The 19,166-nt window shown below is 49.2% G+C and overlaps 11 protein-coding genes across 11 annotated transcripts; 5 read left to right on the top strand and 6 right to left on the bottom strand.

The window, feature by feature from the left end:
- Nucleotides 1-37: 37 nt before the first annotated feature.
- On the bottom strand, nt 38-967 carry BT62DRAFT_999142 (uncharacterized protein; the record flags this gene model as incomplete). Its single annotated transcript, XM_043190776.1, has 1 exon — nt 38-967. One exon carries the CDS (start codon nt 965-967, stop codon nt 38-40), a length of 930 nt encoding a protein of 309 aa, XP_043046610.1.
- A 640-nt stretch (nt 968-1,607) lies between these two features.
- Nucleotides 1,608-3,740, bottom strand: BT62DRAFT_940461 (histone deacetylase). Its single transcript, XM_043187753.1, has 6 exons — nt 3,621-3,740; nt 3,420-3,568; nt 3,307-3,369; nt 3,094-3,254; nt 2,774-3,034; nt 1,608-2,724 (listed from the first exon to the last, which is right to left on the bottom strand). Exons 2-6 carry the CDS (start codon nt 3,516-3,518, stop codon nt 1,620-1,622), a joined length of 1,689 nt encoding a protein of 562 aa, XP_043046609.1. The 5' UTR covers nt 3,519-3,568; nt 3,621-3,740; the 3' UTR covers nt 1,608-1,619.
- Nucleotides 3,461-5,153, top strand: BT62DRAFT_983923 (Per1-like protein). The gene is made up of 4 exons (XM_043189819.1): nt 3,461-3,569; nt 3,665-4,378; nt 4,427-5,016; nt 5,070-5,153. The coding sequence occupies exons 2-3, from the start codon at nt 3,916-3,918 to the stop codon at nt 4,981-4,983; spliced, it is 1,020 nt and encodes a 339-aa protein (XP_043046608.1). The 5' UTR covers nt 3,461-3,569; nt 3,665-3,915; the 3' UTR covers nt 4,984-5,016; nt 5,070-5,153.
- A 248-nt stretch (nt 5,154-5,401) lies between these two features.
- BT62DRAFT_959387 (glycoside hydrolase family 12 protein) lies at nt 5,402-7,004 on the top strand. The gene is made up of 10 exons (XM_043188505.1): nt 5,402-5,684; nt 5,800-5,849; nt 5,907-5,978; nt 6,033-6,056; nt 6,109-6,292; nt 6,345-6,371; nt 6,424-6,459; nt 6,514-6,629; nt 6,689-6,766; nt 6,818-7,004. Exons 1-10 carry the CDS (start codon nt 5,500-5,502, stop codon nt 6,862-6,864), a joined length of 819 nt encoding a protein of 272 aa, XP_043046607.1. The 5' UTR covers nt 5,402-5,499; the 3' UTR covers nt 6,865-7,004.
- Nucleotides 6,816-7,836, bottom strand: BT62DRAFT_46738 (uncharacterized protein). Its single transcript, XM_043181033.1, has 3 exons — nt 7,661-7,836; nt 7,584-7,603; nt 6,816-7,521 (listed from the first exon to the last, which is right to left on the bottom strand). The coding sequence occupies exons 1-3, from the start codon at nt 7,695-7,697 to the stop codon at nt 6,967-6,969; spliced, it is 612 nt and encodes a 203-aa protein (XP_043046606.1). The 5' UTR covers nt 7,698-7,836; the 3' UTR covers nt 6,816-6,966.
- A 224-nt stretch (nt 7,837-8,060) lies between these two features.
- BT62DRAFT_940453 (growth factor receptor domain-containing protein) lies at nt 8,061-11,473 on the top strand. Its single transcript, XM_043187752.1, has 6 exons — nt 8,061-8,272; nt 8,321-8,389; nt 8,448-9,224; nt 9,278-9,619; nt 9,680-9,853; nt 9,906-11,473. Exons 1-6 carry the CDS (start codon nt 8,224-8,226, stop codon nt 11,015-11,017), a joined length of 2,523 nt encoding a protein of 840 aa, XP_043046605.1. The 5' UTR covers nt 8,061-8,223; the 3' UTR covers nt 11,018-11,473.
- Nucleotides 11,474-12,298: 825 nt separating this feature from the next.
- BT62DRAFT_925644 (protein serine/threonine phosphatase 2C) lies at nt 12,299-14,148 on the top strand. The gene is made up of 4 exons (XM_043184860.1): nt 12,299-12,739; nt 12,793-13,167; nt 13,216-13,386; nt 13,437-14,148. The coding sequence occupies exons 1-4, from the start codon at nt 12,439-12,441 to the stop codon at nt 13,880-13,882; spliced, it is 1,293 nt and encodes a 430-aa protein (XP_043046604.1). The 5' UTR covers nt 12,299-12,438; the 3' UTR covers nt 13,883-14,148.
- On the bottom strand, nt 14,137-15,215 carry BT62DRAFT_977569 (uncharacterized protein; the record flags this gene model as incomplete). Its single annotated transcript, XM_043189286.1, has 7 exons — nt 14,137-14,228; nt 14,572-14,632; nt 14,662-14,736; nt 14,791-14,861; nt 14,891-14,970; nt 14,997-15,058; nt 15,123-15,215. 7 exons carry the CDS (start codon nt 15,213-15,215, stop codon nt 14,137-14,139), a joined length of 534 nt encoding a protein of 177 aa, XP_043046603.1.
- A 147-nt stretch (nt 15,216-15,362) lies between these two features.
- On the bottom strand, nt 15,363-15,674 carry BT62DRAFT_999134 (uncharacterized protein; the record flags this gene model as incomplete). The annotated part of the gene is made up of 1 exon (XM_043190775.1): nt 15,363-15,674. The coding sequence occupies one exon, from the start codon at nt 15,672-15,674 to the stop codon at nt 15,363-15,365; it is 312 nt and encodes a 103-aa protein (XP_043046602.1).
- A 212-nt stretch (nt 15,675-15,886) lies between these two features.
- On the top strand, nt 15,887-16,453 carry BT62DRAFT_46621 (uncharacterized protein). Its single transcript, XM_043181028.1, has one exon. It carries the CDS (start codon nt 15,986-15,988, stop codon nt 16,355-16,357), a length of 372 nt encoding a protein of 123 aa, XP_043046601.1. The 5' UTR covers nt 15,887-15,985; the 3' UTR covers nt 16,358-16,453.
- A 1,100-nt stretch (nt 16,454-17,553) lies between these two features.
- BT62DRAFT_46609 (uncharacterized protein) lies at nt 17,554-19,166 on the bottom strand. The gene is made up of 8 exons (XM_043181025.1): nt 19,109-19,166; nt 18,950-19,057; nt 18,815-18,893; nt 18,651-18,762; nt 18,550-18,596; nt 18,376-18,500; nt 18,221-18,329; nt 17,554-18,169 (listed from the first exon to the last, which is right to left on the bottom strand). The coding sequence occupies exons 1-8, from the start codon at nt 19,130-19,132 to the stop codon at nt 17,736-17,738; spliced, it is 1,038 nt and encodes a 345-aa protein (XP_043046600.1). The 5' UTR covers nt 19,133-19,166; the 3' UTR covers nt 17,554-17,735.

The following is a 19,166-nucleotide window of genomic DNA, read 5'->3' as shown; positions in this document are numbered from 1 at the left end:
GTTCGAAGCTGAAACCCGACAAAGAATCGTCTAATAATTACTTACGAAAAGACTGTGTGTTGGAAGCAGATGAAGGAGGAGTAAAAGCACCAGCTACCGGGGTGTCGAAGGAAATAGTATTGATGCGATGCGGAAGCGGCTCTGGCTTGGACTGCGTCCGCCGAGCGGGAAAGATGTATAACCGCTTCGCAGAGTAGACAGCCTCCGAAAACGAACGAAAAAGGGGGGGATGGCTGTCGTCAGAAGAAGGGAAAACGACGGTATTCTCTGGTAATCCGTCAAGAAATGGAGTCTCAACACTCGTGCTGGCTTGAGTGTCGTCCTCCGACGGAGTCGGGCTCGATAACGGGGATATTTCTTCCCAGTTGTCGCTAACGGAGGCGATGTCATCAGATGGACCATACAGCTGGGTCTTTGACCGGAAGAACGACGGTCTGGTTGGCTTCTGAGTCCGTGGCGGTGAGCTAACGCTCTTGGCTCTGGCGAGCTGCGGAACGGGAGGAACAGCCGCATCCTGTTCAGCTTTTGCACGAAGATTGGTGTGAGATCGAGACTTGAATCGAAGGATGGTACGCTTCCTCTTTGGAGGTTCGAGTGAAAGGGAAGTGGCCTCTGGGACTTGGGCCCGCTTAGTGACGGACTTGGTCCTAGATGTGGACCGCATCCGGGCAAGAAAGCGGGATGCTCTGGACGACGAGCGGGGAAGGAGTTCCTTGCGGGCACCGCTATCATCCAAGTCCTTAAAGCTGCAGTCGGAGTCGAACCGCTCTCTGAACCTGCTGCCTGTGTTCGACTCTGCAAAATGGACGCGCGTACTGCTCTCCGCGCTTTCTGGGTCGCTAAACATCCATTCGGCTACGGGGCTGTTCTGTTCCAGTGCTCCCAGCTGAACGAAGACATCAAACACTGATGCCCGTAACACAGTAGATTCGTCGCTAGTGAGATGTGAAGGGGGTCTAAGGGTCATGGTGCCGGGGAAGACGAGTGGGAAGAAGGAGAGACGATCCGGTGGTGGGAAGGGGGGATTGGTCCGTCACATATAGCACGGATGAAAGAGCGGATTCTCAGCATCATCCGCACATGAGTTTCCTTGACGATTCCAGATGGGGCCAATAGCATGCGAGTGCCGGATGTTGTTAAAGGCTGTAATCTGCTCGAATTGGAAAGGCTGCATATGACTCGACTCTATCGCCTCGCAACCCCAGATGATGCAATATTAGCAGTGCAACAATAGAAGCGACCAACTCGGCCCGGTTTGTCTAAAAAAGTTCATCAAGCCAGAAATACTAAACCGACAGGTACAGAGCATCCCCCAGAGATCTGGACTTCCACTGGGTCGCTCAAGTGGCTTAGCTTGCGTATTCTCCAACCATTGACGTGCATTTACCTTTTCCGACTTCTCTTGAAGACGTAATTTACACGACTAAGAGCAGATAGATATTAAGAGGCTGTGGCTTTCTTATTACTTGATCATGGAAGGCAGGAGAGACCTTTCTCTCAACCTTACCGTAACGCGAGCGAGTTTCACAACTATTAATGCCTCCAACTATAATACCAAACATAAAATATTACTTAGCATAGAACGTAACAATATTAATCACACAAGCCCCTTACAAAAATCACTCCTCTTCATCAACATCCATTGAATCTGCACCAGGTTTTTCCGGTTCCCCCTCGTCATCCCTTTCCCTTTCAATAGTCCTGGAGCTCTTCACTCTCCCCCGGCCTCTACGTCCGCCTCTAGCTCTCCGAGGAGTCACAACTTCATCACTGGAATCATCATCATCTCTACCCGCACCAGAGGGTCTTCCTCCCCTAGCCCTACGTCCCCCGCGTGCTCGACGCCCACCCCGTCCCCGGCGCCCATTCGTCCCAGACCTATTATTGTTATTAACCAGCGGCGGGGCATGATCAACGTCAATCTCCCCATCATAGAATTCATTACGGGCAATCGTCCGATCCTCCCGCCGTTCCCCCGCCTTGGCATTACCGCGCTCTTCGTCTTTCTCTTCCTGCGTACGCTCTTCATCTGCTAGAAGCCCCTGGAGGTTCGGGGGTATCTCCTGCATCTCGACGCTCGGCGCACCTTGCAAGTACCGGAGCTTGTTCTTTATACTTATCGTGACGCGCTGCAGTGAGGCTGGGGTGTTTTGATTATCGACTTTCCCCGTGAGCGGTGGATGGAGTTTCCAATGTGAGTCGGCGAAGAAGGAGTCATAGACGGTACGCGGTAGTTCATTGGGTATTGACGCACCCACGAGAACGGACGTCTCGTAAGTCCAGCAGCGACTGACGTTTTTGATGGTGTATCCGCCTCCCCCGACGATCATAAGTGGGACGTTGAATTTTCGTACAAAGTTGACGCATTCGCCGTGTGCTGCGATAGACAAGTTGAATGCACCGAGACGGTCACAGCCTAGAGAGTCTGCACCGCATTGGAGAACGATTGCTGACGGGCTGAATGCGTGGACCGTGTCACCAATTACCGTCTTAAAAACGGTGAGGTACATCTCGTCATCGATACCGTCTAATAGGGGAACGTTAAGACAGAAATGTTTCCCCAGTCCACTACCGTTATCGTCCAATTTCCCAGTCCCCGGGAAGAAATCCCCGGTGTACTTGTGAAAGGAGACAGTCATAACTCTATTGGAGTTATAAAAGGCGAACTCCACACCGTCTCCGTGATGGATATCAATGTCAATATATAGAACTCGAGGATGGTATCTAAGATGGCGATGAATACTGTGCTGTGTGAGTTTCCAGTCATACTCACCTCAGGAGTTCGAGGATTCCCAAAACGATATCATTCGTGTAGCAAAATCCGCTGGCTTCCCCTCGCTTCGCGTGGTGAAGTCCGCCTGCCCAGTTGATGGCAATGTCAGTGGTACCAGCGCATAGTTTTCTAGCGGCGGCAAGCGAGCCTCCGGATGACATACGACAGAAATCGTACATATCCGAGAAAACGGGGCAGTCTTCTCCGCAGTTGAAGTTGTCCAGCATTTGCTTCATTTCTCCTTGGTTTTGCGGTGTAACTCTGGGTTGAAAAACAGTTAGATACACTTTCCATTTCATTGTACACATACTAGTACTGACTTGGCTAAAAAATCAAGATAATCTGCGTCATGGTAAACTTCTAGCTCTTCTCGTGTGGCCCATCGAACATCATATATGTGATGTAGTTGTTTGTCAAGACCGTAACCCAGCACTAAAGCATTCGTTAGTGTGAGCCTATGCGGTTTCATAGGATGCCGTTCCTAAAATACATCAACAGTCAATTGAAAACCCTTCACCATCTTCAAAACTTACGCCATAGTGTTGTGCGCCAATATCTTTAGGAAAATAATATGAGACAATAGGTCGGGAATGAGGCTACAGAAACATAAAGCAACATTTGGAAATATAAAAAGCCATTCTCCTACATTTACTCTTTCGGTGATGGGTTCCGCCGTCCCGTGAATACCACGATCTTGAAAATATGGCGCAGAGGAGAATGTCTTGGATTGAGATGATCGGACCATTTTCTAGGATAGACAAAGTCAGAGATTTCTCGGTAAAGCTTGGAATGATACTAGTTTGACGTTGTAAGCTCTCGCATGATATAAAAGCATCAGACAACGAACCGTTTGAAGTTTCTGGCTCAAACCATAAGCTCTGAGATGCAAGGAGAAAAGCCCGCGGGGTGATAGAGATACTGCAAATTAAGAGGGATGTCGCGCAAGGATGGTTGATACAAAGTCTAATACAAATAACGAAGGAGGATCAGTTGGTCGACATGTTATGTATGTACTTGCAAAACTCTGAAAATGGAAGTTTCGACGATCAGCCACCGGGTTACAAAGAAAGACAAATAACTTCCAGGCCGTCTTCTCGCCGAACACGCCTGGTTACATCTTCACCGTCGGACACTGGGAGCGGATGAAGCTCACGACTTTTCTTCCTCTGCTGGTCGCGTTTCCAGTGCAGGTCCTTGCATCATGGGGGGACAGATCCAAGGACTTTCAATACTGCCTTCGTCGTTGTGAAACGGCTGACTGCGTCGGCCAGGAACCTGCACCTCTGTCGCTTAGCCTCCGTCTAACGCGCTGGACATGCTCGGATAACTGCAAATATCATTGCATGCACGAAATCGCATCTCGCGATATTGCGCTGGGAACAAAATTGAAGCAGTATTACGGCAAGTGGCCGTTCTGGCGTCTTGGGGGTGTACAGGAGCCAGCTTCGGTCGCGTTCTCGTTGCTCAACTTTTGGGCGCATGTAAAAGGGGCCTCTCGGCTGCGTAGGGAGGTATCTGGCGAGCATCCTATGCGGATATACTATCTGCTGTGGGCGTTTGCTAGTATGAACACGTGGGTCTGGTCGTCGGTATTTCATACTCGAGGTCGGTTTGCTACATGTCGGTCTCAGCTCTCGTCTCATCTGGCCTTAGACACGCCGTTGACAGAAAAATTGGATTATTTTTCTGCTGCGTTCACAATATTATTTGCGCTCTATTTCTGTGTAATTCGCCTGTTCCACCTTTATGCAAAGCCACGATCCCGCCTCATCTTTTCCAACGATCTGCCTAGATACTGGTCATGGATACTGTGGACATCAATATGTATCGTTGCCTTTGTGTGTCATGTCACATACCTTACCCTCCTTCCCCGGTTCGACTACGTGTACAATATCGTCTTCAATTCTGTCGTGGGGATGATACATAATCTTTTCTGGCTCGTATATTCCCTTCCTGCTTCGATATCCTTGATACGAAGATTTCCTTTGCGTCCGAAGACGTATAGACCTCCATTTGTCGGTCATGCCGCGACACTGGTGTTTGTAACCACAGCCGCGACGGGACTGGAGCTCTTCGATTTTCCTCCCTGGGGTAGAATTATAGATGCGCATTCATTATGGCACCTGTCTACAGCGGTTATAGCACCTTTCTGGTATCAATTCCTGGTCGACGATTCACGAGATGAGAGTTGGCGGGAGCATAGAGTCTAATTATCCCGGTTTCCACTTGGAAATCCCCACTGTGTGAGTGTGCAGGAATCATTTCATGTGGCATTTGAGTGATGTTTCCAAATTAGAGTAACTTTCATGGACGTTTAAGCTGGCAAAATTATTGTATCACCATGCACATTCATTCAATGTTATTCTTTTGTTGAAACCTGATAAAATGAGTGACTATGGCAGTGCAACAGATCAGTTTCCTTGTGCCGTCCCAACCTCGGCTTGTGCGAGATCACATGCAACAGAATGTGTCGCTCTCACTGTCGAGCATGCATGTCTACGCGACGTCCGTGGTAATCCAAGTATTTGGTGCCAAGTGCCGATGGGAAAAACCCTGGGGTAATAGAAGACTAAACTTGACGTATGTATCATACGCTCACAGTTAAAGTTTTCTCTGTTAGTGGAAACTCTCATCGTTATTCCGAACTTTGCAGAAGATTTTTCCGTAGCCGTTGAATTCAACACCTGGTGCCAAGAAATGGGCCCCCCGGACCGTCGTCTGCGATAATGTATAAAAGTTTGAGATCAAGATGGCGGAGCTCAAGTATGTTCTTCCAAGCTTTTTCGGTTTCGGCAGTAGTCTGTTTCGCATTGGTTCTTTCATCTCCAATACCTGACCAAGAAACTACTGCCCTTGCAAAGCGTGGTGCAGTGCTCTCTGGACAGTGGGATACAGAATCTGAGGTTGGTCGGCCACTATAGATTGCTAGTAGGACACTGAAGCTTTTTTTTACCTGTAGGATGGCGGGTATGTCTGATTCTTCGTTTCCTCGCCACCCTGTCGGCAATTCAGGCGGTTTCTTCCAGGCGGTTTATCCTGGAAAATAATCTGTGGGGTATGAGTGCTGCTACTAGCGGTTCGTGGTACTCGCTTCCCACCCAAAATCATCTCATATAATCCGGTCACTTGCCAGGCTCTCAGAACTCTCAAGTCACGGCAACGAGCGGAAACACAATCACTTGGCATACTACGTATACATGGCAGGGTAATTCATACTTCTTATGATCTTCTGGTACAGATGATGATCCAATGCTGATAGGCGGGAATTCCGATGTGAAGAGCTGTAAGTTTCTCCTTCAGACTAATGTTTCGTCTCATCCTCAATAGGTTTTCAGACGCAAACTTGGACCTACGTGTTGGACTTGGTAAAAGTATATCTTCTATCGGCTCCATCCCTGTTACTTGGCAATGGAGTTATAGCAATGCTTCCTCTGGCTTGGTTGCAGATGTCTCCTATGACCTTTGGCTTTCGAATGTCGCCTCTTCTAGTGGCGCCTCGTCGACCTCTACTTACGAAGTGTATGTCCGATTTTCTACAAGATGCTATATGCTGCTGAACTCGGCTCCCTAGTATGATTTGGTTGAGCACTCGTGGAGGGTTTGTCGAAAGTAACTAATTGGGGCATACGTTTTCTCAGTTTTTATTGCAGTGCCGGACCGGCAGGCTCTCAGATTGGCACGGCGACGTAGGATCATCTCTCCCGAACTCCACTGCGCTGCTTGTCTCACTCATCTTACAGTATCAATGGTGTTACATGGAAGCTATACCAAGGCACTGTCTCCACTTGGACCGTCTACTCGTTCGTAGCTCCCAACGAGATCTCGAGCTTCGATTCTGATCTCAAACCATTCCTGAGTGAGCCCAAACTACGGCTCTTGTTGCGTGGCTGTTCAACTACTCAACTATCTGATTAGCCTATCTTACGTCCAATCGCGGTGTTTCGTCGTCTCAATTTCTGGTTCAAGCTCAGGGAGGTACCGAGCCCTTCATCGGTACGCGTTTTCGTCTTAGGCGAGGACTATCTACTTATATTCATTGATCAGGCTCCGCTACGCTTAGCACAAGCGCGTACGCTATTTCAATCAACTGAGTGTTTGGTTGCAAGAAGTATATAGCTTACCCGTATCTGTGAAGAATTCAAATTTAGTTGACGCATGTACTGGCGGTGATATCCTGTTTTGGTCTTTCACCTTTACACTCTACTGCTCTGCATGCCCATCCATCCATCATAAACTGAATGAATTACAGATGAGAGACCTCCATAAAGGACCACCCGACTAGATTTCGACTCCACGGTGTCATCCACGACCCTGATTTTAGCGCTGACAATTTGAATGCGCTGCCTGTAGTATCGACTGGCGTCGAGCGCGGCTATCTTCCCAGCACTGACACCTTCCTCCGTGCCACAGCTACGCAACGCTGTATGTCCGAGTTGGGAAAAGCCCATGGTAGTGTGAAGGTATCCTGCGAGTACGGAGTGAATTTGGAGTGTCTGAGGTGTCGTTCGGGTGTGGAGAGGAGGTTGCTGGAGGGAGAGGTATGTGGACCTCGCATCGTGCATCGACCTCCTTGGAACAACATAGGGCTGGAGGTTGCAAATCAGCCACCTGTTTAAGTTTGAATTGGTCTTGGTCTGCTCCCGTAGGCAAACAGTCGAGCGCTTCGCGTGATGCTTGATGTCCACCGCACATCGACCTCCTTCGTAGAGAAATGTAGGGCTGTACGTCGCCTGTAAGTTCCTTGCAACCTGTTTGAGTCCGTGTTGGTATTAGTGGACGATCTAACATGACTGCTGAGAAGAGATCTGACTTGAACATACGTATAATCAGCTAAGGGAAGGAGGTAAGTGACATCAAGACTCACAAAGAACAAGCAATATATCACACCGTCCCGAGTCTCTTCAACCATGTTGGTATGGTTCATCTTCCATAGGGCTTATTCTGGTGTTTTTCTGCACTGTGGGAAGTCGTGGGTCGCGTGGCGATAAACGAAGCCTTTCTTTGCTGTCTCCTCTTCGTATCTGTCGCGTTCACAAGACCCAGTAAGTCAGCAGCGAGTACTCTCATGTCAACCGTCTTTCTTCCTCCGCTTCTGCAATCTATGTCTGCTCCAGATCTTGTTCATTCCTTCGTTTTGCAAGATTTGACAGCTAGCTGTGCTCTAGATTTGTCCTCGACGTTCGACTAATGATACTGTCTTGGAATTTAGCATGCTGCGGAAGGAGGGAAGAGAAGGCGAACAATTGTTGGGTAAAGGACATGTCCCTGACGACCAAACAAAGGACAACGAAATCTTTATTGTTCTCGACGACGTGCTACCTCCGAACAAGAACAATGACCGTCAGCACCAAGGATACCGCAGCCGCCAAAGGACCACCTTATTGTGGATCGATACGGCGTTATCATTCCTTCTTCTTTTTTCGCTTACCACCACCACTTCTGCCAAGGCCATGCTAAGCCTACTAATATTTTCTTTCCTTTTCTACGTCGCGTCTGTTGGTGAGTATTTCGTTCCACGGGTAGGATACAATGCTGATTTCACACAAGTCGCATCTTCTTCCTCGTCAGTAGTCTGCGTTGCAGGACAATGCCTGCAGGGCTCCTCCAATACCACTCGCGCGTCACATTCTTCTCGTCTTTTTCTCCCGCCGTAACTCTTTGTTTTTTCGTGCAGTGGGTGTCACTCTGACATCGTCGGATGAATCAACGACTATTCTCCTTCTCCCTGGCCAGTATGCATCAACGACGAACCCTGAGCTTCTCCACGAAATGCTAATTTCAACGTCGGGATCTCTATCTCCCTCGCCTGGCTTCAACTCGTCGGGATCTATCGATCTTCCTCTGGACGTCACTCTCGAAGCAGGATTGGCTATTTACTCTGGAGGCCTGTACTCCGGTACTGCAGCTTTCACAACTCTACCATCTGCTCCCGTATCCAATTCATCGACATCTCTATCCGCCGCATCCCTCGCACTTTCATCCACTGTTTGGGCGGCCATAGACATCGGGAGCGAGCGTGTCATACTCTGGGAGTCCGTTCCAGATGTCGGTCAACTGCCGCTCTCGGGATCACTTTCTCTTCTTGACTTACAATCTTCTGCCTGCTCCCCCTCGTGTTCGAGTTCGGGTGTGTGTTCCGCTTCGGGAACTTGCACTTGTCCTACCGGATTCACGGGAGAGTCCTGCGAGTCCTGCGCCTCGGGTTTCTATGGTCCTGAATGCCAAGCGTGTCCTTCTGATTGCTCCGAATGCGACGAAGGTATTTCGGGGACTGGGATATGCTTGGTCATTGAGATTTTGAACACGCCGGAAACTTGTAACTGTATAAACGGCGAATGTGGTTCGAACGGCGGGTGTACGTGTAACACCGGCTGGACCACGGCAAGTAATGGGACCGCATGTGCAAAGTGCTCTGAAGGATTCTATTTGACATCCAGTGGTGATTGTAAAAGTGCGATATCAATCTTTTTTCGTCTCTCAGACAGATACTTACGCGATTTATAGTTTGCGAGTTGGGCTGCACATCATGTGCCGATTCCACAGGAACCTGTCTTGCCTGCAAGACCGGCTTTACGCAGGACGCGAACGATAAAACAAAGTGTGATGCGGAGGAGTCCACAACATCGTCCGGTACTGTGTGCCCTGATGGCAGTTTTGGTAATAACGGGACAAGCTGCACCGCATGTTCTTCAGCATGTTCGACCTGTAATGGAGCCACGTCGAACGACTGTATCATTTGTGCAACGGAATCGTACACGTTTAATGGTAGCTGCGTTTCGGCGGACAGCACGGGGGTCTGCGAAGGTACCAACCTTATTGCCGACAATAATAAACGTGCTTGCGATGGTAAGCTCTTGTACTATTTGATCTGCCATCCATTTGACTTTGAGTGTCCATCGTCTTTAGCATGTGGAGCTAAGTGTACTTCGTGCGAAATATCGGATTTTAGCGTCGCCTCGACGGTTGACGAGCTGAAGTGCACAGCTTGTCTTACAGGCTCTTTCCTTTCCGATGGGCAATGCGTGGACAGCTGCCCCACCGGTACTTTTCTTTCCCCCAAGGACAATGTCACCTGTACCAGTAAGCTGATGTCTAGCTAGTTGTTCATTCAAGTTATTGACGGTATTCACAGGTTGCGACTCGTCATGCTCCACTTGCTCGGGTTCGGCAACATTCTGCCTAACGTGTGCTAACAGCAAGCTTGCTTCCGATGGGAGCTGTGTTAGCTCATGTCCATCCGGTACATTCTCATCTTCCGGCTCCTGCCTCACCTGCCACCCCGACTGTGCGACCTGTTCAGGCTCGTCCTTCAATCAATGTTCCTCCTGTCCATCTGACCGCCCGGTCCTTACGAACGGACGATGTCTCCCCACATGCAGTGAATCCGAATACTTCGACAGCACCTCCTCCTCGTGCACGTCCTGCGATTCGAGCTGTTCGACTTGCTCCGGACCCGATTCCAGCGAATGCCTTTCTTGTTCCAGCTCCACCCAGTACCTACGCTCCGGCACCTGCGTTGATGCGAACTGTACGAACTCGACTAGTGTCATATCCGGGCTCGGAGTGTGCCTATCAGAGCTCGTACTTACCTCGACAAGAAGCTCAGATAGTCCTACCACCGGTGTTTCAGATCCGACGGTGATAAAAAGCAACAGTAATAAGCGCACCTGGTGGCAAATCTTGCTTATGACATTAGGCTGCGCGTTCATATTCCTGCTCTTTGTCATGTGCTGGCGCCGAAGGGCCCGTCAACAGCGTGCCAAACGCACCGCCATGTTCGCCACCGCAAAACGGCTGGATCACAAGCTGAACTGGCGCTGGCGGCTGATTCGATTCGGGGAAAAGTTGTTTGGTCACCGGCGAAGTGAGCGAGCACCTCCTGAAACAGAGGAGATGAAGTTGATGAGGGTGGAGGAGGCACGGCATCACGACGAGATTGAGAAATTAGTCGGGTCGTACACGCGGCATGTCCCGGACGACGCGACTATCGTTTCCGGGCCGTCGATATACTCGCAAGTCACAGGAAGGCCTAGACAGACGCCTGATGTCCGACAGCCCGTAAAGAAGGATGAAACAGCGCGGTTCTCGGCGAATACATTTACCTCCACATTGGGGTCTCGAGATCGAGAATTGTCGCCACCCCCACGCTCTGATGCGGAGGCGTATGCTCAGGCTGTTCGATCGCCTGGTAATTGGATCGAGCCGAATCTGACTGGAGCTTCACGCAATCCTTTTCGGAGGTGACAGGTATGCGATGGACTGCCGGTTCCCCCTCATTTAGTCCTTTGTTGTACACCCTACGAGCATCTTGTTTTGATATCACGACTGTGATTTTAATGTAGCGATAGTTGGATAGAGCATTTATTAGAGTGTGTCAGTTGACGCTCACGGGATTGCTGTCAAGCGGATTATGAAACGAGTAGGGTGGGTTGTGTGTGGACGATGTGATGAGCCCGCGGCCGAGCTGTTGATTTCGAGAGCCAGCCGAGTATGTAGAGATGCAGAACAATATGAGGGTCATATGAGGATGAGTACTGTATTCGTTGATTGTCCTCAGGTTCGGCAGGGGTAACCTCAGGGAGGAATGTGCAAAGGTTAATTGTTGGGATCACGATTGTGTTGAAATTCGATTTCATCTACACCCTCGTAAATGAACATGTACTCTTGTATAGCAGCGAAGTAATCAAGACATAATTTTAGGATCATAATAGCTAGCAGAGTGCATAGAAGTCGTTGAATGTAAGAATGGGGAAAAACGCGTGACAATGGGTGTCATACAGTGGCATTCTCACTCGGCATCTTCCATTGCCTTTAATGAAAAGACCAGACCCTCTTAAGAGGTTTACTACATTTTTTTTAGAGACGGGAGATAACGGAAGATGTCCGATTGTTTGCATTATCTACTGTATTGGCTATTCCCTCGGGCCGGAAAAATATTGAGATCGATCAAAAACCGCATTCCGCTGCATTTTTGACTTGAATTATGGCTTTGACATGCCCAGGGGGGTCTTTCATGGGTGCTTACTATGGTTTTGTGCCTACGAAGCCTGCCATCATTGTTTTTCAACATAGAAATCTTGATTTGGCCAGGAGGGAAATAGGGAAATATATTTTTGCACTTTCGATCGATCATTTAACCATTCTTGAGCGCGTTTGGTTTCATATTTCTACGTTCTAGTGTTCACGTGAAGGGTAAACGAGGATACTATGCCACATATATAACGTCGAAGAAGATTGGAATGAAACCAAAAAGGTAAGCCGAGGAAATTGAGGCGAGACAGCAACGCCAAGATCTGGAATGTAAGCATTGACAAAGAAAGCTGTCTCGAGGCGCGCAACGCGTCTGATATCCAGGACCCGTCTTTCCTTTTCGGACTCGCCATAAAAATAGGAATTTCAACAAGGCTGTTTGGATAAATATTTCCAATCGGAGGCCGGTTTTTAAAAAAAAAAAAAAGACAAAAGTGGGTATCAGTTTGATGGCCGACGCGGAAGGATCCTGGTGACCTGACATTTTTCGTTTGGTTTATAACTAACGCACATGTGCATGGGTTAGCGTTCTTTTTTCTCCTCGGTGCATCCGCGACGTTCGTCGTCGCCCAGCAGTAATCATTGACGAATACTTGAAACGGCTTTGGGAGGGCGCCCTTGCGCTTTGCCATCCGATGGCTGCGCTCGTCCAGCGCGCTTCGTTCAAGTTTGACTGGGCGTATGCAGAGGATATCCCTGGGACTCGATGTGGGCCCGACGATGGGCCATGGCCGCGGTCGTATCAGGTGCTGAACGAGGACGAGGTGTGGAAGGAGCTGAGGACACTGGCGAAGCCGCAGAGCGTGGCGCTTGGCAAGGGACGAGCTGACAGCGTCAATTTCCAGCCGTCACCGTCGACTAAGACACAGGATCGATACGTCGTGAAGAAACTACGGGTGGGGACCCGTGACTGGTCACTGACCGGTGTCTTTGACGGTGCGTGGCTGTTTCACTTTTTCTCAGCTGTACATTTGCTGACTCAACGCCAGGCCATTTGGGTGACGTTACTGTCGAGCACGTTTCTTACCATCTTCCTATAATCGTTGCCGAGTTCCTGCAGAACGCGTATAAAGCTGACCCGACGCGGCTGGACGACCCTGCATTTATATCGGACCTGTTTTCGCGCTCGATTGTCGCCTTTGACGATGCCATCGCCGGCGACGTGTTGGATCTCTTTGGTGGCATCGAGGGCCTCGCTCAGTACTCGGATGCCGATATCCGCAGAGTCATCAACGATCACCACCAAGGAGGTGCGAATTTCCGCAAAGCAAGGCTAAATATGTACGGGACAACTGCCCTTGTCGCCTTGGTTGACCCTGACCACGGTAACCTTTGGGTGGCGAACCTGGGAGACTGTCAAGCGAGTGAGTAATCCTACCCCGCTCTAGCGTGACTTGATAATCTTTCCACAGCCCTGGTTACGGCTTCGCAAACCGACCCCGACGCGTGGGACATCAAGGTCCTGACTACGGAACACAATGGATATAACGCTGCTGAGATCGAGCGTGTTCGTCAGCAACATCCAGACGAACCGGAGTGTGTCATCGACGGTCGCGTCCTCGGCGCACTGGCGCCTTTCCGTTGTACGTCCCATCCTCCCGTCAAATTACATGTACTGATTTATATCCTTTAGGCCTTGGCGATACACCGTTCAAACAGCCACCGGAGTTTACCCGTCGGATCCTCTACAACCTATCCCCGGGATTTCCAGACACCTCTCCTTGGGAGGAGTTTCTTGTACGAAACCGCACGCCACCGTACATATCTACTGAGCCCGAGATTGTGCACACGCAGCTCGGAGCTGATCCGTCCTGTCCAGAGCGCTCGAGATTCCTCATCTTAGCCTCTGATGGATTTGTTGACTTGTGCGGCAATGAAGGTCAGGAAAAGATTGTCAGAGATTGGGTGCGGGGCATGCAAGCTAACGAGGAGACTCACCCTGGTTCAGGGAATATGGCGCTGAGGCTTCTGCGCCGCGCACTGGGTGGCGAAGACAGGTTTAAAGTGTCCAAGGTGTTGACACTCAACATGGACGTGGCATGGATCGACGATACCGCTATCGTCGTCCAAACATTATGATTCTACGCATCGTAAGGTCTCTTTGTGGATTTCTCTTTGGGGGGCATTTTTGTTGTCGATACTTATTTCTTTTCGCACGCTTGCACACCACACCATTCTAGCATACATTCTTAATCTCGGCATACCGTACATTTCACATATTCCCCTGTTGTTGTAGCTGTGTTTTACGCTTGCTGTGTCCAACTGCTTTGTTTCATGATGTACCTAACAAACTATCATTCTTCATACTGTCCATCGTTCAATACAATAGCTTATCATTCATTCAAACACATTGCAAGGTCCTTGAACCATGTGTATTGATCCTTTGGGGTTGTATACCTTGTCTTCATGGCCGCCGAAGAATGTGCTAAGGAATTGGATCAAGATCATTAGCTGAGGTTAAAATAGATGTGAGTGTACCTGAAGAAAATAACCAATGAATCCGGCCACCGAGGGAGGTACCCGATGAGCCTTCGGCAACAACAAAAGGGCTTGTAGAAGTTGATGCGAGATCGACGGGACCATCCACGTTCACCGAGACTTGCCACTGCTTCTCGTCATTTCGCGGGCCAAGAATCCCACCCAAGAGACCCACCACCACCACCACCGTCTTCATGATGGGAATCATCATCAATCGAGCTCGACTGCTTCGGTTGAGCGATGTCACGATAAAACACGTCAGAGCGGCCAATAACTATGATGCCGTTGACATCGAGCGTTGAAACACCCGTCGGTTAGGCCAGTGGTGTTCAGGACGACAGTTTTGCGAAACTCGTCGTCCGGCCTCCTCTGGCCCAGACAAATGAGCCTCGACCGATAGAGAAACCATAAACAGTGGTGCAGACAGATTGAGGATCATCGCAGAGATTTTTGGTCTGTTTGTCAGGATGGTGTCAATTCATAATTGAGTGCTAAGGTATTGATCATACCAAGTAAAGTTCACCCTTGCCATCCTTCCTCCACATCAACCGAGTACTGAAGGAATTTGCAGCAGAGACGCCTCCCGAACCCCCCCCACCCATGACCCACCATACAACCCTGATAGCTTTCCTGCCAACACCCAATCAAAGTCCACGGAAAAGAACGCACTAAAATTCAACGTAACGTTCCTCGCTTGCTTGATACCGCGTAGAACTGCACGCCACCGTGTGGCCTGACCTCGTTTCCAGGGTTGATAGAACCAGCAGGATACAACACCTGAAGGACAGACGTTTCGTTATCAATTGTAACTACTTGGGGGCGATCCGTCAGGTGCAGGTACGACCACGTCCGAAAAAGAGGCGACGCCAGCGACGATTCGGAGATTCGGGTTATCGGGGAAGCTCAGGACGCTAAATGAAGAAAGATCTGCCATCTGAGAAGGTTGCGACCATGTTGTCGGCGAAGGTGAAATAGAAGGTGTTGATGATGGGAGATAGACCGTGACTACGTCGGTGACGGTCGAAGAAATCGCGACTGACATTTGAAGTAGTAGTTAGCGACCCTGTGGAAGCCTGAATGATCACGAGAGAAGATGATATAGGCGCGTTCTCAGCCAGTCGTGCAGGGATAGACACCGTGTTTGGATGGTAGGGAGCGGTAGAGTGGATGCAGAATAGTTCGTGGTAGGAGTGACAGGAATAGCAAGAATAGAGCGAGATAGCAGAACGAGGGCGCACAGCGCCTGGAAGGTCATCAAGACCATGATGACGAAGGCGAAAGCGAAGGGAAGCACCACGTCCGTATTGGGAATTTGTCCGTTCCCGATATGGGCATGAACGCTAGCTGAAATAATGTCCGGAAGTTGCCGGATGTAATAATTTAATGTCAACATTGACACCTGTCACATCGAGTACGTAATCCTCTAGAGCTCCGGGTTTCAATACTAGAGACAGGGTCTAGTCAGCGGCTATATCGAATGCTACTTAGGCCGCTGCTTATGACATATACATCGGAGGCAGCCAACAAATGTCCCAAAATAGTGTGCTACCACAGGTTGCCATTTATCAGCTAAACCTGTTGAGCTTGTTCCAGCTTATTTTCCAGTTTGCGACCAATGCACCATCCCAAAAGGCAGCAAGACGTGGCGGTGATTACCTGTTTTGGCACTCACTTTAGCCCAGCCAATTACTTTCGTGTACAGATATGGCCGCAACATTAACGGGCCTTCCCAACGAACTCCTCACCATTATTGTCCACCAGATCTCCACTCAAGACAGGTTATCTCTTGCCCATCTTTGCCGTAGACTCAACCGTTTCGCCTTGTCCTACCAATTTTACAAGAAACATATTACATCGTACAACTCATTTGGCAGCAATGGCCGCATATTTTCCGACATTTGCCACCTTCGATTATATCTCACAACAGAGACTCCCTTCCCGGTCATAGAGCTCGCGTTCACGTCCCAGTTCGAGAAGGATATGGCCCAAGTTCAGCATTATCTGATCCCCTTGCTTTTCACATTCAGTTCCTTGCCGAAGAGCTGTGTGACAGTCCCTGGAAAGATGGCACAATAGAACCATCCATAAAGCGATTTTCTAGCTTCTGTAAGGGCCTTGTCCGCTGGAAATGTTTCTCCCTCGCTTTTCCCGACTTTGACGCATACCAGCTGGACAAAGTACAGCGTCCTTTGATGTACTGCCCCTCACCACGCTTCAGAAGGCGACTTTCAATTGGCTAAACTCACAACGTCTTGCCAAGTGGTTCGTTCAATGTATCAATGCATCTCCTATCGAAGTGCTGTGTATATCACACCAAATGGACAGATATCTTCCCAAGCTCACGTTCAGAAATCTTTGGCACATGACATTCCGTGACTGTGCAGAGAATGCATCCGTCTTCTCTTCCTTCATATCGCGCCATGCCACCACTCTGCAGATTTTGGAACGTCCCTCATCTTTCGCATTGCCAGACAAAGGGCACACACTGGCGACGATGAGGCTTAAGTGGGTTCTCCACCTCACAACCATCGCCGGTCCCACATTGCTGCTTACAGCCGTACTCTTGTCAAAGGAAGCATTTCCGTGCCTGGGAACTGTCGAAATCATAGAAACAGGTCGATTGTGGGTGGGAAGCGAAAGACAGATGGAAGATATGCGGGTCCTCTTACGTATGATATCCTGCATACCAAGCGAGCATTCGATGGTTGAAGGCCCCTTTTGTTGACCTCATGGAAACCGTCTCAGAATATCTGACTGGCTCGATACCAGTCATTCCTGACATCGAACGTTTGAATGTAACAGAACCATGGCGCGTACCAGAGGAGAAGCGAAATATGCAAATTGCTGTCTCGTCTCTTCCCTCGTTTGACGGAGCATAGAGAAATATGGTGTGAACCGTATGACTGTGATTCTCCGTACGGCAGATATCACCCGCTTTTGACAAGACGGTAGGACATCAGTATCCGTCATTCCAGTTCAATGAGCGAGAGGAACGTGATTAGGACCTATATTTTAACGGAAAATTAAGTATTGCGGTCCACTACATAGCATGTACTGGGACAATCAGGAGAAAGAGACTAAGGTGAAAAATTAAGGCGATGCGGAATCATTTCTCAGTCCAACCAAGAATTCGTTGATTTGGCAAGTTGTAAATGATTCACTGACAACACATATTGAAATTTTACTCCCAATGGCGACGGGAACGTCTTCAGAACAATTGGCGGCCAAGTTTCAGGTAGGTAGACCACTGGCAGTCAGTCAAAATGTAAGAGGTCAGAAACGAAGTTGTACATCCAAAAACACTGCTAGTGAGGCGGATTATAGTATATACATCAAAAATAAGCATACATCTAGCTAGGAACCTCACGCTAGCGTATGTGGTATACATTTAGAAAGCCCGAGCTCGTACCCTCACTGCTCCGCCATAGAAAGTTGTCTGGAAAGTTCCATATCTCTAGGAAAATCCCATCTCGTCCTGGTCTGACTGGGACCCACTCGCTTCAGCGTGTATAAACCGCTCAAATAATAACCCTCTGGCATCCTGATAAGCATCTGAGGCTTCGTGCCAGTCCTCGTCTCCTCGTCTCCCTACCCTTGGGTCAACTTGTTCCTCGACATCTTCGTACACCACACCGCGGGCCGCCTTCGACATTGCCTTCCGGCGCTCTGAAGTGGTCGCTTTGGCCTCGCGGAACCGCTTTATTATTACCATCTGCTCCTCTAAGGTGCTTCGTCTCACTTCCTCAAACCCTTCTGACATACGCGAACTTCTTCGACGCTTCTCCTGCTTCTGACCAAGACCAGGCCGAATACTTTTATAAGCGCCACATATGGGAAGGGTCACGATACCAAGAGCTCCTGCCGAGGGTTTAATGACTATGTCCGCAACTAGAGAGTCGTCTCAAATCACGATCAGGGAAGAATCCTTCAGAGACTTACAGCTCCGAGCAGATCCTCTGAGTGCGCCGACAAATCCATCTTTCTGGGCACCCTTAATGGGCTCACGCACAAGTCCCGTAACTCCGTCATACAAGCCGTATGCAAACCCCTGCACAAGACAGTGAGTAACGACAGACAATTGCCATAAAGCTAACCTTTCCGGCTTCTTTAAGCCCGCTCTTGAAATTAGTTACCTTACCGGGTTCTCTTACTTGAGAACCATACAGCCTCGGCGCATTCTGGAAACCATGATGTATATTCACCACAATCTTTATCATTCCTGATGAAGAACTTAAGGGCATCTGAGAACTGCTTGGACAAGCACGAACCATGTGGAAGGGCAGTTGTCGATTGTATGATGCCAGAAACAGGGGAACTGGCAGCCCAAGTCAGCACGTAACACTGAACAGAATGTACACTAGAGACGAACTGGAAGATCTTCGCAATCCCAGCACAACAGTGAGTAATCGTCCAAAAAACCGCACTTGACGTGCCGGTTATGGGATCCGAAATGTCTTTGCGTAGTTTATACTCCTTGGAACCTGCCAGAATTAAATGTACGCATAAGCAACGAGAATATGCTAGTTCACGTACGATGCACATGCAAGCTTCCCATATCAAGCTCTCGTGCGGCAGCTAAGACATGCGCGGCAAAAGCACTGAGCCTCAGGCACTGCCAGAAAGAAATCCGACTCAGAAAAGAAAAAGAGGAAATAGATTGAAGCCTACATATTTCGGGGACCACCAGATCCCTATCCGTGAAGGATCCAGGTCACATCTCATATTTTTCAAAGGGAGATGGCGATAGAAGCTCTCCGCACCGCGGTTCACACCATCCTAAATGTAGGTGAAAATGAATTTCAGATAGTATCTGGAAAATCGACCAACCTCATGCTGGATCTGTTCTGCCATCCTTCGTGCCGCACTCTTTGCAGCGGGGCTGACA

The sequence above is a fragment of the Guyanagaster necrorhizus genome (assembly GCF_019112545.1).
Source record: "Guyanagaster necrorhizus MCA 3950 unplaced genomic scaffold BT62scaffold_1, whole genome shotgun sequence".
Taxonomy (NCBI): Eukaryota; Fungi; Basidiomycota; class Agaricomycetes; order Agaricales; family Physalacriaceae; genus Guyanagaster; species Guyanagaster necrorhizus.
The sequence above is the reverse complement of the archived record's forward strand: the minus strand, read 5'-3'. Positions and strand labels throughout refer to the sequence as shown.

What these genes read in the sequence shown, in the direction of transcription:
- BT62DRAFT_940461 (XM_043187753.1), bottom strand. Translation starts at nt 3,518, where the DNA reads ATGGTCCGATCATCTCAATCCAAGACATTCTCCTCTGCGCCATATTTT. An exon ending in CCATCACCGAAAGAGTAAAT is followed by an intron (nt 3,370 to 3,419) that starts GTAGGAGAATGG and finishes ATGTTTCTGTAG; the next exon opens with CCTCATTCCCGACCTATTGT. An exon ending in TTGGCGCACAACACTATGGC is followed by an intron (nt 3,255 to 3,306) that starts GTAAGTTTTGAA and finishes GATGTATTTTAG; the next exon opens with GAACGGCATCCTATGAAACC.
- BT62DRAFT_983923 (XM_043189819.1), top strand. Translation starts at nt 3,916, where the DNA reads ATGAAGCTCACGACTTTTCTTCCTCTGCTGGTCGCGTTTCCAGTGCAG. An exon ending in GTCGGTATTTCATACTCGAG is followed by an intron (nt 4,379 to 4,426) that starts GTCGGTTTGCTA and finishes ATCTGGCCTTAG; the next exon opens with ACACGCCGTTGACAGAAAAA.
- BT62DRAFT_959387 (XM_043188505.1), top strand. Translation starts at nt 5,500, where the DNA reads ATGTATAAAAGTTTGAGATCAAGATGGCGGAGCTCAAGTATGTTCTTC. An exon ending in TACTACGTATACATGGCAGG is followed by an intron (nt 5,979 to 6,032) that starts GTAATTCATACT and finishes CAATGCTGATAG; the next exon opens with GCGGGAATTCCGATGTGAAG. An exon ending in TGGTTGAGCACTCGTGGAGG is followed by an intron (nt 6,372 to 6,423) that starts GTTTGTCGAAAG and finishes TTTTTATTGCAG; the next exon opens with TGCCGGACCGGCAGGCTCTC.
- BT62DRAFT_46738 (XM_043181033.1), bottom strand. Translation starts at nt 7,697, where the DNA reads ATGAACCATACCAACATGGTTGAAGAGACTCGGGACG. An exon ending in GGTTGAAGAGACTCGGGACG is followed by an intron (nt 7,604 to 7,660) that starts GTGTGATATATT and finishes TCCTTCCCTTAG; the next exon opens with CTGATTATACGTATGTTCAA. An exon ending in CTGATTATACGTATGTTCAA is followed by an intron (nt 7,522 to 7,583) that starts GTCAGATCTCTT and finishes GGACTCAAACAG; the next exon opens with GTTGCAAGGAACTTACAGGC.
- BT62DRAFT_940453 (XM_043187752.1), top strand. Translation starts at nt 8,224, where the DNA reads ATGCTAAGCCTACTAATATTTTCTTTCCTTTTCTACGTCGCGTCTGTT. An exon ending in TAATAAACGTGCTTGCGATG is followed by an intron (nt 9,620 to 9,679) that starts GTAAGCTCTTGT and finishes CATCGTCTTTAG; the next exon opens with CATGTGGAGCTAAGTGTACT. An exon ending in GGACAATGTCACCTGTACCA is followed by an intron (nt 9,854 to 9,905) that starts GTAAGCTGATGT and finishes CGGTATTCACAG; the next exon opens with GTTGCGACTCGTCATGCTCC.
- BT62DRAFT_925644 (XM_043184860.1), top strand. Translation starts at nt 12,439, where the DNA reads ATGGCTGCGCTCGTCCAGCGCGCTTCGTTCAAGTTTGACTGGGCGTAT. An exon ending in CCTGGGAGACTGTCAAGCGA is followed by an intron (nt 13,168 to 13,215) that starts GTGAGTAATCCT and finishes ATCTTTCCACAG; the next exon opens with CCCTGGTTACGGCTTCGCAA. An exon ending in CGCACTGGCGCCTTTCCGTT is followed by an intron (nt 13,387 to 13,436) that starts GTACGTCCCATC and finishes TATATCCTTTAG; the next exon opens with GCCTTGGCGATACACCGTTC.
- BT62DRAFT_46621 (XM_043181028.1), top strand. Translation starts at nt 15,986, where the DNA reads ATGGCCGCAACATTAACGGGCCTTCCCAACGAACTCCTCACCATTATT.
- BT62DRAFT_46609 (XM_043181025.1), bottom strand. Translation starts at nt 19,132, where the DNA reads ATGGCAGAACAGATCCAGCATGAG. An exon ending in GGGATTGCGAAGATCTTCCA is followed by an intron (nt 18,597 to 18,650) that starts GTTCGTCTCTAG and finishes TTGGGCTGCCAG; the next exon opens with TTCCCCTGTTTCTGGCATCA. An exon ending in GACAACTGCCCTTCCACATG is followed by an intron (nt 18,501 to 18,549) that starts GTTCGTGCTTGT and finishes GTTCTTCATCAG; the next exon opens with GAATGATAAAGATTGTGGTG.